Source organism: Carassius gibelio, chromosome B5 (genome assembly GCF_023724105.1).
Source record: "Carassius gibelio isolate Cgi1373 ecotype wild population from Czech Republic chromosome B5, carGib1.2-hapl.c, whole genome shotgun sequence".
In the NCBI taxonomy this organism is placed as follows: domain Eukaryota; kingdom Metazoa; phylum Chordata; class Actinopteri; order Cypriniformes; family Cyprinidae; genus Carassius; species Carassius gibelio.
In genome coordinates, this window is record NC_068400.1 from 13,840,831 (window position 1) to 13,862,047 (window position 21,217).

At 35.0% G+C, this 21,217-nt stretch overlaps 2 protein-coding genes across 5 annotated transcripts in view; both read left to right on the forward strand.

The window, feature by feature from the left end:
- The first annotated feature begins 280 nt into the window (after positions 1 to 280).
- LOC127957726 (zinc finger and BTB domain-containing protein 43) lies at positions 281 to 5,490 on the forward strand. The gene is made up of 2 exons (XM_052556372.1): positions 281 to 384; positions 1,655 to 5,490. The coding sequence occupies exon 2, from the start codon at positions 1,677 to 1,679 to the stop codon at positions 2,928 to 2,930; it is 1,254 nt and encodes a 417-aa protein (XP_052412332.1). The 5' UTR covers positions 281 to 384; positions 1,655 to 1,676; the 3' UTR covers positions 2,931 to 5,490.
- Positions 5,491 to 6,249: 759 nt separating this feature from the next.
- Positions 6,250 to 21,217, forward strand: part of LOC127957723 (ras-specific guanine nucleotide-releasing factor RalGPS1) — a 128,120-nt gene continuing 113,152 nt past the window's right edge. For 3 of the 4 annotated variants that reach the window (XM_052556369.1, XM_052556367.1, XM_052556370.1), the window contains exons 1-2: positions 6,250 to 6,519; positions 20,693 to 20,820. Coding sequence is in view for 2 of the 4 variants with exons in the window: in XM_052556367.1 (XP_052412327.1) it covers positions 20,764 to 20,820 (57 nt within the window). In the remaining 2 variants the exon portion in view is untranslated. Of the gene's footprint in view, positions 6,520 to 20,692; positions 20,821 to 21,217 lie in introns of those variants that run through there. The other variant, XM_052556368.1, reaches the window with a different exon arrangement.

The window sequence follows — 21,217 nt, forward strand, 5'->3', positions numbered from 1 at the left end:
TTTTTTTCATTTTATTTTATGTTTTGCATCTCATTGGTGTTTATAAATTTAAATGAATATAAATTATTTTAAGTTCAGCCTTTTTGTAGTTTATTTCTCGCTCCTCTTTTGTGTTCTTTCCTTTTATTTTATTTTCTTTTTAATATTTTTTTGTAAATGTATTTGATCACACCTCCGTGTCACTGTTTTTGTTGTCTACAGTACAGCTGCACTGAAAAAAACGTCAATCTGGCACTCAGCGGAAAAGTAGGCGTGTTTGTTTACATTTCTTCCTGCACCACGCGACTGTGCGTGATGACGTTAGCTGCACGCAGCGCTCGGGCTTTCGGAAGAGAGAAGGCAAGTTAGCTTTCAGAAAACCGGACTAAAATCATGCAAAAAACGGTGAGACGGAACTTTTTATTATATTGCGAGTGAGGCAGAACACTGTACTAATATTTACGCGTCTCCTTCACGAACAACAAGGTCTCTGTCGCCTGTTAACATCCATAAAGTCTCTTGATACGCTAGCTAGCAGTATAGCAGGTTAGCCTGATCTCTGACACACTGAACTGTGAATTTTGACAGTTAACTAGTTTCAAAGACAACGTTAGCTTATTTCCAAAATGCGCTTAAAAACAAACTTTGAGAACCGTGAACTGGATAAGCTCAATAACTTAATGAAATAACATAGGCTGAATAGAAATATTTACATAACATTATTGCATAAACAGCAGCAGCCTTATGATTTTCCTACTTAACACGTAGATAACACTGGGATAAATATTAAAATACATTTTATATTCATATTTTCTACTACAGATATTTGCTAGAACAGTATGAGTTTGAGCAGACTATCCTGACGGCACAATTATACAATCATTAGCAAACAAAAATTTTATAAAAGTTTTAAATAAATGTTAATAAAATCAAACACTGAAAATAATACTGAATAATAATGCCATACAATTACATGGAATTGAACAGAAATATTTACATAACATAAATGCACAAATAACAACAGACGTGATTATTCTGTTAAACAAATAGATAACATTGGGATAAATATTATATGTGACCCTGGAGCACAAAAGCAGTCTTAAATAGCACAGGTATATCTGTAGCAATAGCCAAAAATACACTGCATGAGACAAAGTGATAGATTTTTCTTTAAGCCAAAAATCATTAGGATATTAAGTAAAGATTATGTTCCATGAAGTTATTTAGTACATTTTCTACTGTAAATATATCAAAACTTAATTTTTGAGTAGTAATATACATTTCAAAGGACTTCATTTGGACAACTTTAAAGGCGATTTTCTCAGTATTTAGATTTTTTTGAAATGCTCATATTCCAGATTTTCAAATAGTCGTATCTCGGCCAAAAACCATACATCAATGGAAAGCTTATTTATTCAGCTTTAATATGATGTATAAATCTCAAAAACTGACCCGTAGGACTAGTTTTGTGGTCCAGGGACACATATTAATGTTTGTTATATTGCAAAGTGATGTATTAGCACTGAGTTTGACCAGACAGTGAAGCTTATTTATGTGGCTTTCCAATTATGAAATCATTTGCATTTTGTAATTTGCATGTAGCATAGTTTTTTTTTTTACAGTATAGATGATTTTGACTCGTAAGCTGATCAACCCTGCCTTTCTCACATCTCAGAGTGTTTAGATTCTGCATAACCATGGAGACTGATGCACACTCCTTCCATGTGGAGTTCCCGGATTTTTCCTGCTCGCTCCTGAAGAAGCTGAACCAGCAGCGGCAGAGAGGGCAGCTGTGTGACCTCATCGTGTCCATCGGCGGGCATCAGTTTCGCGCCCACCGTGCGGTTCTGGCCGCCAGCTCTCCGTACTTCTGCGATCAGGTGCTGCTGAAGAACAGCGCCCGCGTTGTGCTGCCAGACGTCATGCATCCGTGCGTTTTCGAGCAGCTCCTGTTGTCGTGCTACACGGGAGGGCTTTCAGTGCCGGCCGAAGATGTGGTTTCCTTCTTAACAGCTGCGAGCTTCCTGCAGATGTGGCACGTGGTAGACAAATGCACTGAGCTTCTGGAAGTAGGGAAGAAAAACCGGATCGACCATGGATCGTCTCCAAAAGGTGATGGTTATGCCACTGATAGTGAGGACGCTGGTCAGACTGCAGGTCAGGGAGAAGATCTAGCCGATCTAGATCCTGCTTCAGGTCCAGGGGCTTTAGAAAGCACTGGCTGTTCGTCTCCAGATGATCCGAGCAGTGAGAATGGATCAGATGCAATGGAAAACCAGTGCTCTAGACCAGCCTACGTGCCGCAGAGCATAATGGGACACAGAAAGAAGGTGCATATAAAATCAGAAAGGCAGAATCGAGATGCTTGCGGCAGCTTGTTAGGCGCCGAACACGGCGTAAACGATCCAGACGATCCGAACATGGCAGAGGATTGTTTTGACGAGAAACTAGTGGAGTGCTTGGATCGAGACTGCTCTTATGAAGAGCCGTTAGACTTCTATGGGACCTCCATGGAGAGCTTTTCGCAAGCCTCGGATGAGTTTTCCAACCCGACGTCCAGGGAGAAACTCCAGCTCGAAGGAGGTGCTGATGTTTCTAAAGAGGAGACGCCGGATGACGGCGGCTTAAAGGAGCAGACCTCTCACTCAGGCTTCGCTTCGGTGGTTTACAAGCTCTATCCGTGCCAGTGCGGCAAAAGTTTCACGCACAAGAGCCAGAGGGACCGGCACATGAGCATGCATCTGGGTCTGAGGCCGTTCGGTTGCGCCGTTTGCGGCAAAAGCTTCAAGATGAAGCATCACCTGGTGGGCCACATGAAGATCCACACAGGCATCAAACCCTACGAGTGCAGCCTGTGCTCCAAACGCTTCATGTGGAGAGACAGCTTCAACCGACATACCTCCACGTGTGCACGGGCCCATCAGACCCGACGGGCGTCTCAGATCTGCTAGAGGAACCTCAGCATGCAAGCATCCTTTACCTGAATGCCAAACTAGCCACTGTACACTGCAGAGTTATTTTAAACAAGCACCTCAGTTTTGAACAGAGGCCTTCTGTTCAGTTCATTTGTTCAGGTGTAAAGTATCGGACAAAAGTTGGGAAAAACTGCATTTTAGGTAATGTTTTTAGAAGATACTCATGTTCACCAAGGCTGCATTTAGGAATCAAAACAAATACAGGAAAAGCAGTACATTTGTGAAATATTATTACATTATTTTATTATTTAATATGTTTTAAAATGTCATTTATTCCTGTGATGCAGAGCTGTATTTTCAGCATCATTCCTCCAGTCTTCAGCGTCACATGATCTTCAGAAATCATTCTGATATGCTGATTTGTTGCTTGAGAAACATTTCTGATTATTATCAATCGTGAAAACAGTTTTTTATATTTTTGTGGAAAACGTTATAAATAACCATTCAGATTTTTTTTATTATTATTGAAATTAACAAGCATGCATTCCAGTATATTGATTAAAAGTAAAGACATTAAGTAGATTAAGATTTTTATTTCAAATAAATGCTTTGAACTTTTGTTCAATACAGAAATTCTGAAAAAATGCAATGTTTTCCACAAAAATCATAACTGTTTACAACACTGATAATACTATTATTAATAACTGAGCAGCAAATCATCATATTATTCTGATTTCTGAAGATCATGTGACACTGAAGACTGAGTAATGATGCTGAAAATACACCTCTGCATCATAAGAATAATAATTAAAAAGTATGCATTACAATAGAAAACAGTTGTTAAACAGTTGTTTTACTGTATTTTTAATGAAATAATGCAGCCTCGGTGAGCAGAAGAGACTTCTTTAAGACAACATGAATTATTTCAGACTTTTGACCGATCGATATTAAGTCAACAGATCTTCTTAATGGAGGTTGTTGTAGTAAAATTTCGTGTTGACTTCAATGTCATTCTAAAGTCTCCACATTCTACACTAGTCACAAGTCACCAGTCGTAATATTCAGGGTTTAAGACTCACGAAGCGCTTTGGAGTTTAAACAAGGTTTATCTTCTGTAAATAGAACTGTTCCCCGATGCAGCATTATGCTGGATATCATTTGCTTGATTTGAGCTGGATTCAGTGTTTGGCATCAACTCTATTGTGGCCAGAGTGTTTCCAATAGGATTTCACAGAGACCAGCGCTGGTTTCAGATGCTAAATCTGTTCTAATCCATTTCAGGCTCTAAAAGTCAACAGATTTATTAGGAGGATTTTGAAGGGAAAAAGTCAAATCAATTCTTACATAATGCTGCATTAATGGCATTGACATTTTCATCTCCTTCTGCAAACACTGTTTATGTATGTGATTTTCATTTTGTCAAATGTTTTATAATGTGCCATAATTGTAAAATATTATTAATGTCATCTCTATATGGGTGAATCTTGTTAAAACATGTCCAGGTCATATCACACACACACACACACACAATATTTTGCATAAAGATATTGAACCTTATACAGCACTTATATTATTGTAATTTGTTTCACCGTTTCATTTGTTTGTAATTCTCAGTATTTTAAATGGGGATTCTCATTATAGTCTTATTACTGTAATACAGTAATGGAGATTAATCCTTTTTAGTCGCAATTTTTTAATATCTTATGATCGTTTTGCTAGTAAAAAAGGCTTTTTCTGTATGCAAATTATGACTATATATTGCCATCAGTTAATTTTTGTTTTTGTTTTGGTGGGGGGGGGGAGGTGAAATATGACCTTGAATATGATCTTGATGTGTTTTTAAAATGAATCTGTATAGTATTGAAGTAAAGTGTATTTAAGAGAGAGATCTCAAAGCACAGCCACCTGTAAATAACAAATGTTAGTGAAATGAACAAGAAAACATCTTTATTGTTTTACTTCACAAAGCCATTTCATGCAAATGTCAAAAAAGAGCACAAGAAACAACCTATAAAAAGTGAAAGGGCTGTAAAACTCGTGTTCAGGAGGGTTGGGTGTCTGGCTTCGTTCAGTAGTCTGGTATTAACTGCAAACCTCTGTCACAACGATAACCTCGGATGCTGTGGTATTCAGTAGTTTGAGATGGTGCATGGAATTCAGTCAGTGCTTAATTAGAACAAAATGTAAGCTAATTATATTATAGTTTTAGATCGAATTTAAATAGGGGTTTTCTTAGAATATTGAATTCTACCTGAAAGTGTTGTAAGCTAGTAGAACACTCTAAAGAGCATTTCAAACATGTTGTTTCGGCAGTTCCCAAGTATTTGTGAATTGTACTATAGAAATAATGTTTGGATTATGTTTTGTTAAATTTTTATTATGAATGTGCAAATTTCTATATGCCTCAAACAGAACAAACAAGTGACAATCATGGAAGCAGAAACAGAATATTTAACAGTTAAGTAAGCAGTACGGTTAAAAATCACCTCTCAGTAGTCAAAGTCAATCAGACTGAATATTAATGGAAAATAAAATCAGCCATGTATTAAATTCTTTGTCAGTTTTTTTTTTCTCAATACAATTTTAAATAATTTAATACATGGTATATGTGTATGTATCTTATACTATAATGTGGTAAAATATATGTGATTATTATTATTATTATTTAATTAGAAATGGTTATATAAAACTATATATTCTCAAGTGACCAAATTTTCTTAATTGAAAAAGTTTTAGGACGACGGATCACTACCTCAACAGGACTGTCATGATTTCTGGTGGCACCATTTCTGTTGTGGTCTCTTCTTATAGAAGAACTTTGTGAAACTTTGTGAGATTTGTACAAAAATGTGTTTAGCAATAAATGTTCTATTTGTACTGGACATCCTGTTTTGTTGCACGAAAAACATTTAATTTTGTGTTTGAGTTGCAAGTCAGACACTAGATGGCAATCTCAACTGACTTTTTATATTGTAAACGTAAAAACATTTGAGGTACTTTGATGTTATACACACACAAACACACACATCACGTAAACACCGAAAATATTTAGCTTTTATTTTAAAGAGTATCTGGCGTTAACGTACTGCTTATAAAGTTGACTAAAAAAGCATCACAAAAATTGATTATTTATTAAATTATGTAATTTAGTTAAAACTATAATAGGATTGGTTAAATGTTAAAAAGTGTTAAATTACAGAGGAAGACATCACTGTTGCTCAGATGCACCTGCGCGTCCTCTTCAAATTCACATAGACCCCCTATGCTTCAGCGCGATTGGCTAGCGCTCCGTGGTGGGCGGGGTTTAGTGTCGGTATAACGCGTGTGATTGGGTAGTTGACCTGCCCATCAGATCAAAGGCACGCACCTGACACTTCCTGCCCATGAATGTTTCTCTTGTTTTGACAGTGTGATGATGTCTGTGTATCTCTGCCATGTTTGTGTTCATCTCGCGCAAATGTCTTTGCATTTATAAACATAGAACACAGCTCTGACGCTCTGGAATAATAACCTGACGTGCTGTATTGGATTATATGCGCAGTTGAGCTCGTTTAACGGATGACTGGAGGCAAAACGTGATTGTTTCTTCTCATTGATCCAGGATCACACAGTGCGCAGATATAAGGTAGGCGAACCAGATTTGATTTGATTGATTTTATGGATGAGTCGAAGGAGTATTGATTAGGAACAGTCTGTGCACGTCATTCATTAAGAAGGGTTAGTAAAGGTGAAAGGTCACAGCCCTGTGCGCGTGACCGTGATACATGTTGCGCGTGTGATCAGACAGCAACAGCTCGCTTATTTAAATATATTTTTTACATGCTTTTATAAGAATTTTGTTTATTACTTTCTATAATTATAATACTAATATATATATATATATATATATATATATATATATATATATATATATATATATATATATATATATATATATATTAGTGTAGTACTAACATTATTTAAAATAAAAATATTTATGTATTTATATGAAATGTAGTAAAAATATAATACAATTTCTAAAGTAATGTCATTAAAATAAATTTCTATATTTTTATAGGAAATATATCTAGTTACTTTAAATTTATAATGAATTACTGTTCTTATATCATTTCATAGTTTACACATTTTTTTCTTATTAGATTTATTATATTATACCAAACACTTCTGATATTGTGTTGTGGGAGCACAAAAACAGTCCTAAGTAGCACAGGTATATTTATAGCAATGATCAAAAATACATAGTCAAAATTATAGATTTTTCTTTTATGTCTGAAAAATCTAGTGACGATCATGATTCATAAAGATATTTTATAAATTTCCCACCCTAAATATATCAGAACTTAATTTTTGATTAATAATATGCATTGCAAAGTTGAAATTCATTCGGACAACTTTAAAGGTGATTTTCTCAATATTTTGATTGTGGTTTATTTTTATTTATTTATTTTTTGCACCCTCTGATTCCAGATTTTCAAATAGTTGTGCCTCATCCAAATATTGTCCTATCATAAGAAACCATACTTCAATGGAAAGCATATTTATACAGCTCAATCTCTTTTTATTATTAATAGTTGATGCAGATGCGATATAAACAGCACATCTCTGGTTGGTCTGTTCCAGTGTTCCATTGTAAAAAAAAATTAGGCCATTTCAGTATCAAAGCATCTTTTTGTTGTTGAGAAAGCCATTGTTTCCTCAGATGCTGATGTCTGTTATACTTGCTCCTGCGATGCAGGCGATGTGAGATGTGTGTAATTGACCAGGATGAAACTTAGAGAAAGTGAGGGGGAGTTCAGAAGCCCTGCTCAGTCCAGGTGCTCATTCCTGATGGCAGAGAGCCAGAGCATTCCTCAGCTCAGGAGCCGGTGTAGTATTCGTGTGTTGTGGCGTCTGCTAATGTGGCTTTAGTTGACCGGGACACCCGTGAATAGCCTTGTCCTGAGCAGATGTCATGAATCTGAGTGTTTCATCTAGAAAGATTCAGAGTAGTAGCTACACCTACAAAGGCAGATTGTGTCATCATTTACAAACTCTCGCGTCGGCTCATAACCTGTTCTTCCATTGAACGCAAACAAAGATATTTTTCAGGAGTACTTTCATAACTGAAACTAAGCTCCAAAAAACACCATAAAAGTCATCCAAATAATGTGTGCACTTTTAAGTGTTATCAAAATCATTGTATATATATATTGTAAGCAGTATGCACCTGTTTTTTTTTGTTTGTGTGTGTGTGTATGTATGTATATAAAGTACATATGCTTGTGAAAGTGAAACTAGATAAATCAATGGCATTGAATAAACAATAGTGTATTGAAGGAATGAAAAATTGCTGAAAATGTCCTCACCCTCAAGTCCATTCAAGATGTAGATGAGTTTGTTTCTTCATCAGATTTGGAGAAATTTAGAATTTGCATTACACAACAGTTGATGCTCTGCAGTGGATGGGTGCCGTCAGATTGAGAGTCCCAACAACTGAAAAAAACATCACAATAATCCAATATTGAAGCTTTTTGCACCATATACATGCAGCTTTTATCTTCAAAAGATGTGAACTGATGGACTGGCGTGGTGTGGATTATTGTGATTTTTTTAGACTCTCTTATTCTGATGGCACCCATTCACTGCAGAGCATCAACTGTTGTGTAATGCAATTGCTACATTTCTCCAAATCTGAACTCATCTACATCTTCTATGGCCTGAGAGTACGATTTCAACAAATGTTCATTTTTGGGTTATTTTTATTTTTTTAACTGTGTAATGAAAACCCGCTTGCCCGTGCGTTCCAGCATAAACACAGTTGTTTCTCACTGCTTCAGGAAGGAAGAGTACATGCTCATGTGTGTGCAGTTATGTCAGTCTGTAGAGTTGCAGTCGAGCAGTGGGGGGTAGATGAGGGCGTCCCGGACCCCTGCAGCTGTCTGAACGTCTGACATTACACCAGCATTGATCAGGAAACTTCTGCCAGCTGCCCATGTTCACAAGACTGTATTAATATCTCTCACACACGCTCCTCACGTAGCACCCACTGTCATTTACTGAACTTTAACATCTGCATTCACTCCAGTGAGCGTCATTGACAGATATACTTTAAGGCCTGCTTGTTGTTTGCTTGTGCTGAACTTGCATGGTTTTTAATAGTGCATATCCCAAAAAATGATGGTAATGTTATTGTACATGTCTTTTATCCATGTTGTGTTTACTCCGCCATTCATAGGTATGACAGCAAGATATTAAAGGGGTCATTAAGATATTTTATATACGTTTTATGTAATATGCATCACTTTATTATTCCACAGTGATGCATTTAATTGATCCAAAGTGACAGTAAAGACATTTATAATGCATGAAATATTTCTATTTTAAATAAATGCTGTTCTTTTGAAACATAAAATGCATGACAAAACTATGAAGCTGTTTTCAACATTGATAATAATCAGAAATGTTTCTTGAGCAGCAAATCAGTATATTAGGAAATTATTTCTGAAGATCATGTGACACTGGAGTATTGATGCTAATAATACAGCTTTAATATTTATTATAAATTGTTATAACATTAGAGATTTTACTGCACTTTTAATGGAATAAATGCAGCCTCTGTGAACATAAGAGACTATTTTATTTAAAATCTTACAGACCCCATAATGTATGACCCCAAACACACTTTAAACAAGAGTTTTGGTCACACTTTATATTAATGTCCAAATCTTGCTTTTAACAAACCGTTTTTGCTTCAATAAACTCCTAATTTGCTGCTAATGGTTAGTATGGTAGTTGTTAGGGATGTAGAATATAGTCATGCACAATATGTGCTTTATAAGTACTAATAAACAGCCAATATCTTTATTATTAAAGTTATTAAGTGAGATTGGTCCCTGTACTAAAGTGTAAGAGATTTATTTTTCACACAAACATGCTTTTTAAAGAGTACGAATAATTGAAAGCTGCACTTTTGAGTAAGCGTGCATCAGTAAAACAGCCTGGAACTGAACCAGGAAATGTACGTGTGTTGTTGATCTTTCCAGTTTGTACAGTAAGTCTCTAAAATCCAGTCTGACCATCTTTTGCTTACAGTACATACCACAAACGGTCTACATAAACAGTCATTCAGTGTTATGGCTTTCTCTGATGAGGGTATATGATAGTATTAGCATAACTGTGTTGAAGAATCATGACTCGTTCGTTATTTTAATCGAACAAACTCTGGCCCTTTCAGCGCTGATAATTATATAGTGCCATAATAATAGGCCTAATGTTACATAAGACTCCTCCAGCCTGGATCAGCTTGAGCCCAGAAACTGCCAGCTACACTGTTAACAGATGCTGTCTAATTAATGCTTTTAGAGAAACACAACTCTGACGTGCATGATATGAACAAGGCTTCAGAGATCAGTGATCAAGAGCTGCGTTATCTTACAGCTTCCTGTTGAAGGCGTCGAGTTCTGCTGACATTGAATCAGTGGCGCTCGTTTCACAGAACTTGATTAATTACAGATAATGTACTTGAAGCGCTTGCCTAAAGATCTCTTGTTGCATGTGTACAGGGAGAAATTCGGAGCAGTTGTCATCTTTATACTGTAGATCGATCTCAGTCAGGGAGATCCTAAATGAATGGTGCAAACTCTGTTTTCAAATGTGTTTGGAGTTAAATTTGTTCATGTAGTAATTGGCAGTATTTTGTAATTGTAATAGAAATAAATAATAATATGTTACCTCTAAATATTGGCCATTTAAAAACACACATCAGCGGAGCAGTAGGTCCAGCTATTTGCAACCTGAATTGATATTTGTCCAAGTTTTTTTTTTTTTACTCTTTGGCCTGCTGTGCTGCTATTTTTAGGTGTTGAGCCGTCAGTTCAAAGGCGAGCTCGTACAGATGAAGTTCTCGCCCTCAGAGCCACACAGCATTAAAAATGCACAGAATATGTTGTCAAAGTGTGTGAAATATTAGATTCTGACCCAATTATTTCTTTCCATGTCTGGATTTGTGAAGCAGCGAGCATGTGTGAGACATTTGAGATGTGAGCACCTGCTCCGTTCCATTCTGGTGATAATAGCAGCCCTGTTGCTGCCTGACATAAATGTGACTGTTTTATCACGCTACGAGTTATTTTATCTTTGCAATACAGTTATTTGTTGTTATTATTATCATTATTTTTATTTTGTGGAATTGAAAAGCAAAGAAAAAAGATTTGCAATAACACACTTTGCAAATACAAATGAAAAGTGAAAATATGTATGTGGAATTTGACAGGAACAAAAAACTCTGTTTGTTTTATCTACACCAGTTAAAAAATAAGAGCCAAAACCGTAAAAAATTTTTTTATGTTTATGTATTTACACTAACATTCAAAAGTTTTTGAAAGCCTCTTATGTTCACAAAGGCTGCATTTCTATCGGTTGTTGTCAAAAATACAATACAAACAATAACTATAGCAAATACAGTAAAACCAGCAATATTGTGAAATATCAACAACTGTTTTCTGCTGTCAGATATTATGTCATTTATTCCTATGATGAAAAGCTTAAATTTTTTCAGTATCATTCCTCCAGTCTTCAGTGTCACATGATCTTCAGAAATTATTCTAATATGCTGATTTGCTGCTCAAGAAACATTTCTGATTATTAGCGCAGTGTTGAAAACAGAAAAGTGCTGTTTCAGATTTTTGTAGAAACCATCAGGTTTTTACAGTTCTTTGAATAGAAAGCATTTATTTAAAATAAAAAATATTCTTAAGATTCTTACAGTAAGTGTCTTTCTTGTCACTTTTTTTTTATTCATTTAATCAATCCTTGCTAAACTTAAGTTTCTTAAAAAAAAAAAAAATCTTATTGACCCTAAACTTAAATTCATAGTTCGGACTCTAAAGTCTGATTGTGTGAATACATTTTAAAGCTTTTGAAAACTAGACACGTTAATTGTCTAGTTTTCTAATAGAAAAACATCAGGCGTTAATTGAATTCTATATTATTGTGGAGTTAAACAATTAAACTTGTCGTTGACTGTAAGAACAGTTCTTCCTCACCGTAGCTTGTTTGGAAAATGTCCTGCTCTGTATTTTCATATTAACCCGTCACTCTCAGAAAAAAAAGGTTAAAAAGCTGTCACTCGGATGATAATTTTTCAAAAGCATCACCTTTGCACCTTATTTAACCCTTTAAGGATGCATTTGATTAATATTAGTAAACGATAGTATTTCTTGACCGCCTGCCCACTGAGTGTCACAGTCACCTCCCTGCTCTTCTGTCTTCCTCTCTTACTCCCCTGACGATGACACTGGATCCATTAGAAACAGCTGCACTGATCTCAGATCAGATCAGATCAGATCATCTCTGCGGTGCATCTGAGGACGCGTCCATCAGTGCTCCAGTCATCTGAGAAGCTCTGGGAAGTTCTCTTCTTCTTTTATCTGCACGGCTTCACAGCTGGGCCTTCGTTTTGGAAGAGGTTATGATGAGCACAGTGCTTATCCTTACCATCTGATGCTGACATACAGCATGCATTCTTAGTATTATTTATATACAATTAAAATATTTTTTACAGATATTGAATTGTTTTAATTATGTGCTTTTTGTATTTTTTTTTCTATATATTTTTTTTATTTAGCTTAATTTTTATTTCAGTTAATAACATCACTTTCTTTTATTTTAGCACTTTCCATTTTAGTAATTTTAGCACTTAAATTTATTTCAGTTAGTAGTTTTAATTTTATTTTTAGTAATTTTATTAAACATTTATTTTCAGTTAGCATTTCTAATGTTTATTTATTTTTAACTTTTCTGTTTTAGTCGTTTTAGCACTTAAATTTATTTCAGTTACTTGCCAAGGCTTTTTTATTTCTGCTTCAGTCATTTTAAAACCTAAACTTATTTATTTCAGTTAGTTGCCAAGGCAAAATTGTATTTTTTATTTATTTTTTGTTCTACTTTAGTATTTGTAGCATTTAAACATATTTATGTAGTTAGTTTCCAAAAAACATTTATAATTTTCATTTTCGGTTTAAGATTTCGGTCTAATATTTGTATTTTACTTTATTGGAGCTAACAAATCATTTTGAATAACTTTTGTAAGTTCACTATGTTTAAATAGATTTAACAGTAACCCGATTAAATCTACAATTCATTTACAGTCAAATTATGCAGTTTTATCTTATATATTGTATAATGACTGCTAAACGTGGGTGTGTGTGTGTATATGCATGTATGTATATATGTGTGTGTATATAATTTATACTTTTTTTTTTTTTTTTCATTTGTTATATAACTGATAAGTTGAATAATGTACAGTCAGGCAGTCATTATCACAAATGAAGCACAGCTCTGAAGCAGTATGATTCAGAACAACACATATTCTTTCAGGGAGTCTCAGATAAAACTTTCTCCATGACATCCCGGGTGAAGTATCCCTGCTGCGCTCAGGGTTCGGTTTCCATTCAGAAGCTCACAACCGCAGCCAGCCGGCCCGCATTCCAAGTGGTTTGCTGTTGCCATGGTGATGGTCTCCTGCAGCCGAGGATTGTGGGAGGGGTGAGAAAAAAGCACTTTGTTGCCAAGTATGATCCCTGGGATAAAAAATGCACACATCGTTTCTGCTGTAAATATCTCCATTGAGGGTGGATGCCTTCTACTAGTCAAAACGCGTTTTCATCTTATGTGTCATGCCATCATCCATCTGGTTATCAGTGCTCAATCTGCCAGTGTGTACTTGGTTCTGGTAAATGTTTAGGGATTTATTTAGTATTTTTTTCCTCCGGTTCGGTCCAGCTAATATGCATGAGTGTTCTAGAGCTGAACTTGACCTGTGAAGTTAAGAGTTCATTCTCACGGATGACTAGCGAGAAATACTGCAGATGAGTGCGTGAGTTTCTGCTCTGATCAGACTGAAACTCACATGCGTGACGCAGGAAGTAGATGTAGAGCGGTGATATTAAAGCAGCACTGCACTTACAGAAGCTGCCAAGGCAACATTTAGAATTTTCAGTCAAATTTTAGAATGATTAAACGCCAGCTTTGCCCGTTTTCAAATATTTCGTATTGTTAAATTGCTATCTGGGGTTTTTCCTCTGCATTTTTGTAACCCAGTGCATTCAGGTTTTCCTAAGACAATGATACCACAGCCAATTTTTCTCTTAATTCAGTTAACAAAATCACTTTTTTACTGCATAGACAAGTTTGATTTAAAAGCCCATCTTGTCAGTGGTGAAATACCCTTTCAGTTAATTTTGTAATTAAATGTTATATACCGTTGAGGTCAAAACTTTACAAACACCTTACAGAATCTGCATAATGTTCATGATTTTAACAAAATAAGAGGGGTCGTGCGAAGTGTATGTTATTTTTAGTACTGTCTTGAATTTGGTATTTAAAGATGCATAGTCCACAAGATAAAATAATAGCTGAATTTATTAAAAAAATTACCATGTTCAAAAGTTTATATACGCTTGATTCTTAATACTGTGGTAGGCCTTTTTTTTCTTTTTTTTCTGATAGTTGTTCGAGCCTCTTTGTTTGTCCTGAACAATTAAACTGGACACCATTTAAAAAAATAAATAAAATAAACCTGCAGTTCCTGCATATTCTTTCCTTTTGTAAACATTTCTTATTTTGTTTAAAAATAAATATTTGTTTCATTTAGTACCATTCTTCAGAGTTTACTTTCCCAGAAGACCAAATTTACCCTGATCCTTAATTTCACTTAGTTTTCATCCCCTGGCTCTTAATTTCATAATACATTTTTATCCTTTTCTTATACTCTATCCACCATCTTAGACTAAACTTTTCACTGTTCTCTTCAGGACATTCTAAGATTACATTATCCATAAAAATATAAGTTTGATGCTGTCCATAGACTTCTATCAAAAATGGTGCTTAAAAGACCAATTAATATTTGGGTTTTCCTGTTTCCAGTTCTCATTAACAAGCTCTGAATAATACAGAAAATGTGCTGTCTCTCTACCTGATGAACTGGTTCTTGTAGAATTACTGTTAGAGTAACTTAAGCCTGTTTTGTGTGATTATAGTTATTTGAATGTGCAGTTTCTTTTAAAGGGATAGTTCACTTTCAAATTAAATTTGGTATGTTTTCGCTAACCTCAAGGACATCCAGGATGTAGGTGTCTTTGTTTCCACAGTATTTCCCATTTTGATATTTTTAGGTCAAACCGTTCTTGTCCGTGACTCATATAATGCAGGTCTATGGTCACCACCTCAAAGAGCATGCACAGAGAAGTCCAAATTAAACAATTCCCCATCGTAAGTACACATTGATGACCTTAGACACGAAACAAGCTGTTGCATCCTTAGCATACAGTCTTGATTGAGTCTGTATTGGGATCAGTCATGTCTAGAAACATTTCGATATCAAATGAGTCATGAGAGACTTTGTATGCATTATGCATGCTGCACCAACGTCTGTATTGCTTAATGCGTGCTTTAGTGTGTGTGTGGAGGACCGATCCTGGAGTGAGCTTAATAGCACTTCAGACCGAGCGTATAATTACAGCACCTCACAGCTGCTTTAATGGACATGACCGAGAGATGAGGGATAATTAAAGAGATCCAGCGTTTATTTGCGCAGCTTGTCAGTTAACAACGGCTCCGTGTAGTAACAGCTGCTCTATGTGAAATCACACACCTGATGGACTTTACCGCTGATTAGAGAACCGGCTTTAGTGACGAGATGCGCATTAATTATCGGACGATATTTATCGCGCACCCCTAGTGTGATTGAAGACAAAGGGGATGACTAATACACAGCGGAGGGAACACGAATATATAAATATAGCTGTTAACAGAACTCTCTAACACCTGACCAGGATCCTAAATTAAGTAACCTGTGTGTGTGTGTTTTAACCTTGCTTAAGTCTGAACACTGAATATGTGTCATTGATGTGCATGTTTCTGCTTGACACAATAAAGTTGTGAAAGTTCGTTTGTTCTTTGCAGTTGAGTTTGAAGAAATCTTTGGACTGGGCAGAAAGTTTTGCACTGCTGAAAAGCAAGCTTTTTAATTACCAATACATACACCATCAAAATAAATTTCAAGGTTACTGAAAATTCAAGTTAGCAAATAAGTCAAAATAACAAAATATACCATACAGTATTTAAAAATGAAGAAAAACAAAATGATTGTAAATGCATGGTGAAAATATACTATGAGAAGAACGCTATCCATTGAAACCGCTACAGCTGTGGAAAGATGCATGGGTATTAATTTGCATTATGTTAACATTATTTAGTTTTTACCTAAAGTAACCTACCCTGTAAAGACGGTAACATTCAAATACAGTCATGTCCTCATTCAAGCATTTTTATACAATCAGCTTGGTCTTTTACAGTTTCTTTAGTTAACAAATAACTTAAAGTATGACATCCATTAACAACAAATTCTTACTTTTTCGCCACATTTTGATTTCACAGATGAAGACTCACTCTGAATGAATCATTGAATCAGTGAGCTGTTGACTCAAGAACAGCTATAATCAAATCAGTTCAGTTCGGGAATGAATCATTCAGTGTGATTTGTGAACTGATTCAGCAGGTTCATTATTAAATCAGTCGTCTCGTAACCAATCAGACAGTGTTGTTGCTGGGAGTGGGTGGCAATTTCTTCAGCTCAAAATAAGAAGGAATGATATGATTTTGTGAGATGTAAACGTATGGAAATAATACTCTGAAGTACAGATACTTGAAAAATGTATAACCACTGGAACGGAGTAATCTTTTAATATTTCTAAAATGTTTGTTGTGTTGGATGTGATATGTAAACGTTGATTCAAATATTGTTTATTTAAATATTTAAATTACCATACTTTCTTAAATGTCAATTTGAAAAGCAGCTGAATAAAATAAGTCTTCGTTAAAATATTAAGTTAAAGTTTATCTGTAAATAACCACAGTTTACAATACCATTTTAAATCTTCATAAAATGAGAAGAATATAGAATATAGTTGTTTAGTTTTTAACCAAAATTTAAAAAAGCAAATAAACTCTTATTCCTGGACTATACTGTACTATACTATATTATGTGACCCTTTACCACAAAACCAGTCTTAAATCGCTGGGGTATATTTTTTGCAGTAGCAAAAAAACATTGTGTAGGTCAAAATTATAGATTTTTCTTTTATGCCAAAAATCATTAGGATATTAAGTAAATATCATGTTCCATGAAGAGACTTTGTAAATTTCCTATTGTAAATATATCTAAACTTAATTTTTGATTAGTAATATGCATTGCTAAGAACTTCATTTGGACAACTTTAAAGGTGAATATTTGTAATTTTTTTTTTTTGCACCATCAGATTCCAGATTTTCAAATAGTTAAATTAAAATAGCCAAATATGGTCAGATCCTAATAAATCATAAATCTATCAAAAGCTTATTTATTCAGCTTTCAGATGATGTATAAATCTCAGTTTTCGAAAGATGTATATTTTTAAGACTGATTTTGTGGTCCAGGATCACATATTATAATATCTTTTATAACCGTATGCTATAATATGCATACCATGCTATACTACACTGTATATCACTAGTATATACGCTATGCTATGCTATACTATGCTGTGCCTTGCTTGACTTTACTATACTATACTATTGTGTATCACTGTATGATATTCTATGCATACTATACCATGCTACACTGTTAGAGTAGTATAGTATATTACTATATGCTATGCGATACTACGCTGTGCTATACTATACTGTACTTTACTATGCTATTCTATACTATACTTAGGTATATAACCATATGCTATACTACTCATATTATACTATACCATGCTATACTACACTGTACTGTAGTATAGTATACTATACTTTAGAATAGTGTATCACTATATGCTTTGCTATAGTATACTACTATACTATACTATAACATAACTTGGTATATCTCTGTATGCTATACTACGCATACTAAACTATACCATGCTATTCTACACAGTTCTGCTTTACGATACTATACTCCACCACTATACTGTAGTATAGTATATGCTATATGCTAAGCTATACTATGCTATGCTGTACTATACTATACCATGCTGTACTACGCTGTACTGTAAGCTGTGCAGCTTGTCAGTGACCAGCGGCTCTGTGAAAGCCGTGTGAAAGCACACAGGTGATGGAGATTAACCGCTGATTACAGAACCAGCTTCACTGACAAGATGAGCATTAAATATTGCATGAAATGTATCCCGCAGCCCTAAAACTACACAGTATTATAAGAAATAATTTGCTATGCTACACTATACTACAATAGGTGTTCTGTATTTGCTGAACACTTTGGTTTAAGGATTGAGCAGGTGTTCATGCTCAATTTAAACCCTTCAAGTGAAGTTCATTCTTCAAGCCTGTATTGTGAAAAACAATAATAATCGAGGCTCCCACTCAATTGAAGTGGACCAAGAGAAAGCGGGAGATGAACTAATGTGCGTCTCCTTGGAAACACTTAATAGCTTTCACACCCGCTCTCAGTCCAGGTGGCGTCTCAAGCGGGTGATGACTGCTGCGCTGGTGATCCGCTGTAATACTGATGTGTGAGCGAGTATTATCACTGACTCATGGGGGATTACAGTGGCTGATATTATCAGAAACGCTTTCAGATTATAATCAGACAGCTCTGGTGTGAGAGAGATGGAGGGGTCTGGGGTGTGGTTTTGAACGGGTTAGAAGTTGCAGCGGAGAGAAATTTGAGCCATCTCCAATTCAGCTGAATCGAGAAGACTTTGTGCTTCACCCTGATTGTGTGCCGCCCAGGGTCACACTGGAAAACTGAGATTATTTAAATCTATACCGTTTTCACTCATATTGTTATGTTTGTGGTTATTTTAAATTAGAAAAAGCATGCAAAAGGACCTCTCAGATTCACACAACACGTGTTAATATTATTGAAATATACAGTAGATAAATATCATTTTCCATCTTACATGGGGATGAGTTGAATATTGATGTGAATTGTGTGATTTAACATTTAAATGGATGTTTGAAACAAAGCTCTTACTGTACTGTAGTACAGAGTCATCTGTAGTTGTGCGCTGCCATCTTGTGGTGTGACTGAGTGTTATTGTTTGCATCTACTGTATATATTAAGTATATTGTTTCTATTTTTTGTTAGTAGTTTATTTTTAGTATGTTATTTAGTATGCAACTTGAAAGGCACATAACAGCAATCACTATCAAGACACTTTTTTTAACAAATTAAAGTTTGGTTTTTAAATCATCAAATTTTTTTTATTTTTATAATGCTGATCAGTCAACAGATTTGATCATGCATTAAATACACTACCATTCAAAAATATGTGGTTAGAACTAGTGTTTTGTTTTTGAAAAATAAATGATTTTATTCATTAATAAAGATGAATTAAATTGATCAAAAAAGTAAAAACATAAAACAATCCTGAAAAGAAAATGCATCATGGTTTCCAAAAAAATGTAAAAGCAGTACAACTGTTCTCAAAATTGATCATAATCAGAAATGTTTCTTATGCAGCAAATAATCATATTAGAATGATTTCTGAAGATTGTGTGACACTGAACACAGGAGGAATAAAGGAATAAATTACAATATACAGTATTCTACTAGAAAACAATGATTTTAAATTAAAAAAAAAAAAAAAAAATATATATATATATATATATATATAATTAATTTGTCATCCCCAAACTTTTCACTGTTTTGTGGGCTTTCCATAAAGGATTTTATGGATTTTAAAAAGGTATGCTGTGCAGTCAGATGAGTATATTGATAATGAACCAATAATGTGTGGATTTCACATTGAAAAACTTTCATAAACTATTATAAGAAACTCATATGACCACTAGAGGTCATCACAGCTCCTCTGAGTGCTTTGACTTCGGCAACAGGTCAAATCAGGCCTTAGTCTTATAATGCAAGAGGCCATAATATGCACTTTCATAGTGGTTTATATTTACAATATCAGTCAAGCATTCTTGCATCAAAAACAGTATTTGATAGCGTAACAAACACAATGAACTAGATTTTCTTTCAAATTTTGTGAAGTGAAATGTTCATAAGGCTGAAGATGTTGAGATGTTAATGAGCACCTAAGCATGATTTCTGACAAACATGACAGTTGATTTGCTATAGATTTTCTGGTTGACCAGACTTGTTTTCTTCAGAAAGGATGCAACTGACGCTGCTGCTGATCCTTCACACTCATATCTGTTTGTTGATGCACGTCGTGTTGTGAAATGTTTGCATACAATTAGTCAGAACATAGCAACAGCTCTGTAGTTCAGATAGTGTTATAGTGCTATACTTGATAAAAAAATCACACCGTTGGAGCGGAGAATAAAAAAAAGCTTTCATTTACAGCAACATGGTTTTCATTGTAAATGCAATTTCCCGATTCTTAAACCGAAGTGGGGTTGTATTGCTATTTGCTAATGGATTGACTGTTTCAGATCTCCAGCTGAGTGTGGAGAACTTTCCCAAAACCCATTAAGTGTTTTGATCACTGTGTGCATGATCTGAGAGGATTTCCATTGTAAAAGTCACATTCTTTCCTACTTGCTGTGCTCTTTCCCAGCCTGGGCGGTTCATCGGTCAGTCAGGTATGCTGGGGCTTCCTCTGGCCATCTGGGAAAGAGACCAAACCAAGTCCCTGTGGAGCTCCTTAGACGATTAGCTTCAGTTTTTCTTATGAGCACACACACATAAACCACCAGTCAAACGATTGAATCCACTTCATCTGTAACCACAAACTCCCTTGAAGCATCCGAGTCAGATATTCTATACAATGTATGTATCTTAATATTTTTAATGTTTCTCTGTCTGTCTTCAGGTATGGAAGATTTGTCATATGTGGGGTCTGGCTGAGGGCCGTCTCTCCACCCCATTGGCTGATTCTCCAGCATGTACCGTAGAAACGGCCTATCAGATGGCACCAGCATTAGCTCCGCCTCCTCTGAGGTAACCGCTCCCCCTTTCTTAACAATTCAAAATCAAATATAATAATATTTTGAAATTAACTGATGAATAAAGATTTACTCATCATTGGGAATAAAATGTACTTATTTCAGCAGTATGACAGGGTAGGATTTATTTGTAGTGTTTAGTTATAACTGTATGGTTCTTTAGTGACTCGTGCACAAGGTTATTACAGCTAACTAAAACCATAAAAAAAAAAAAAACACTAACTGAAATAAAATATTTTAAAAAATGATTTTATTTCAGATAGTTGGCAAAGCAGTGTGTCTCATTTTCATTGTTATTTATGTACTAAAATATCTACAACTAAAATAAAAATGAATAAAAGTGATTAGACATTTTCATTTAAAACAAAAAAATCTATAACTTATAAAAATGA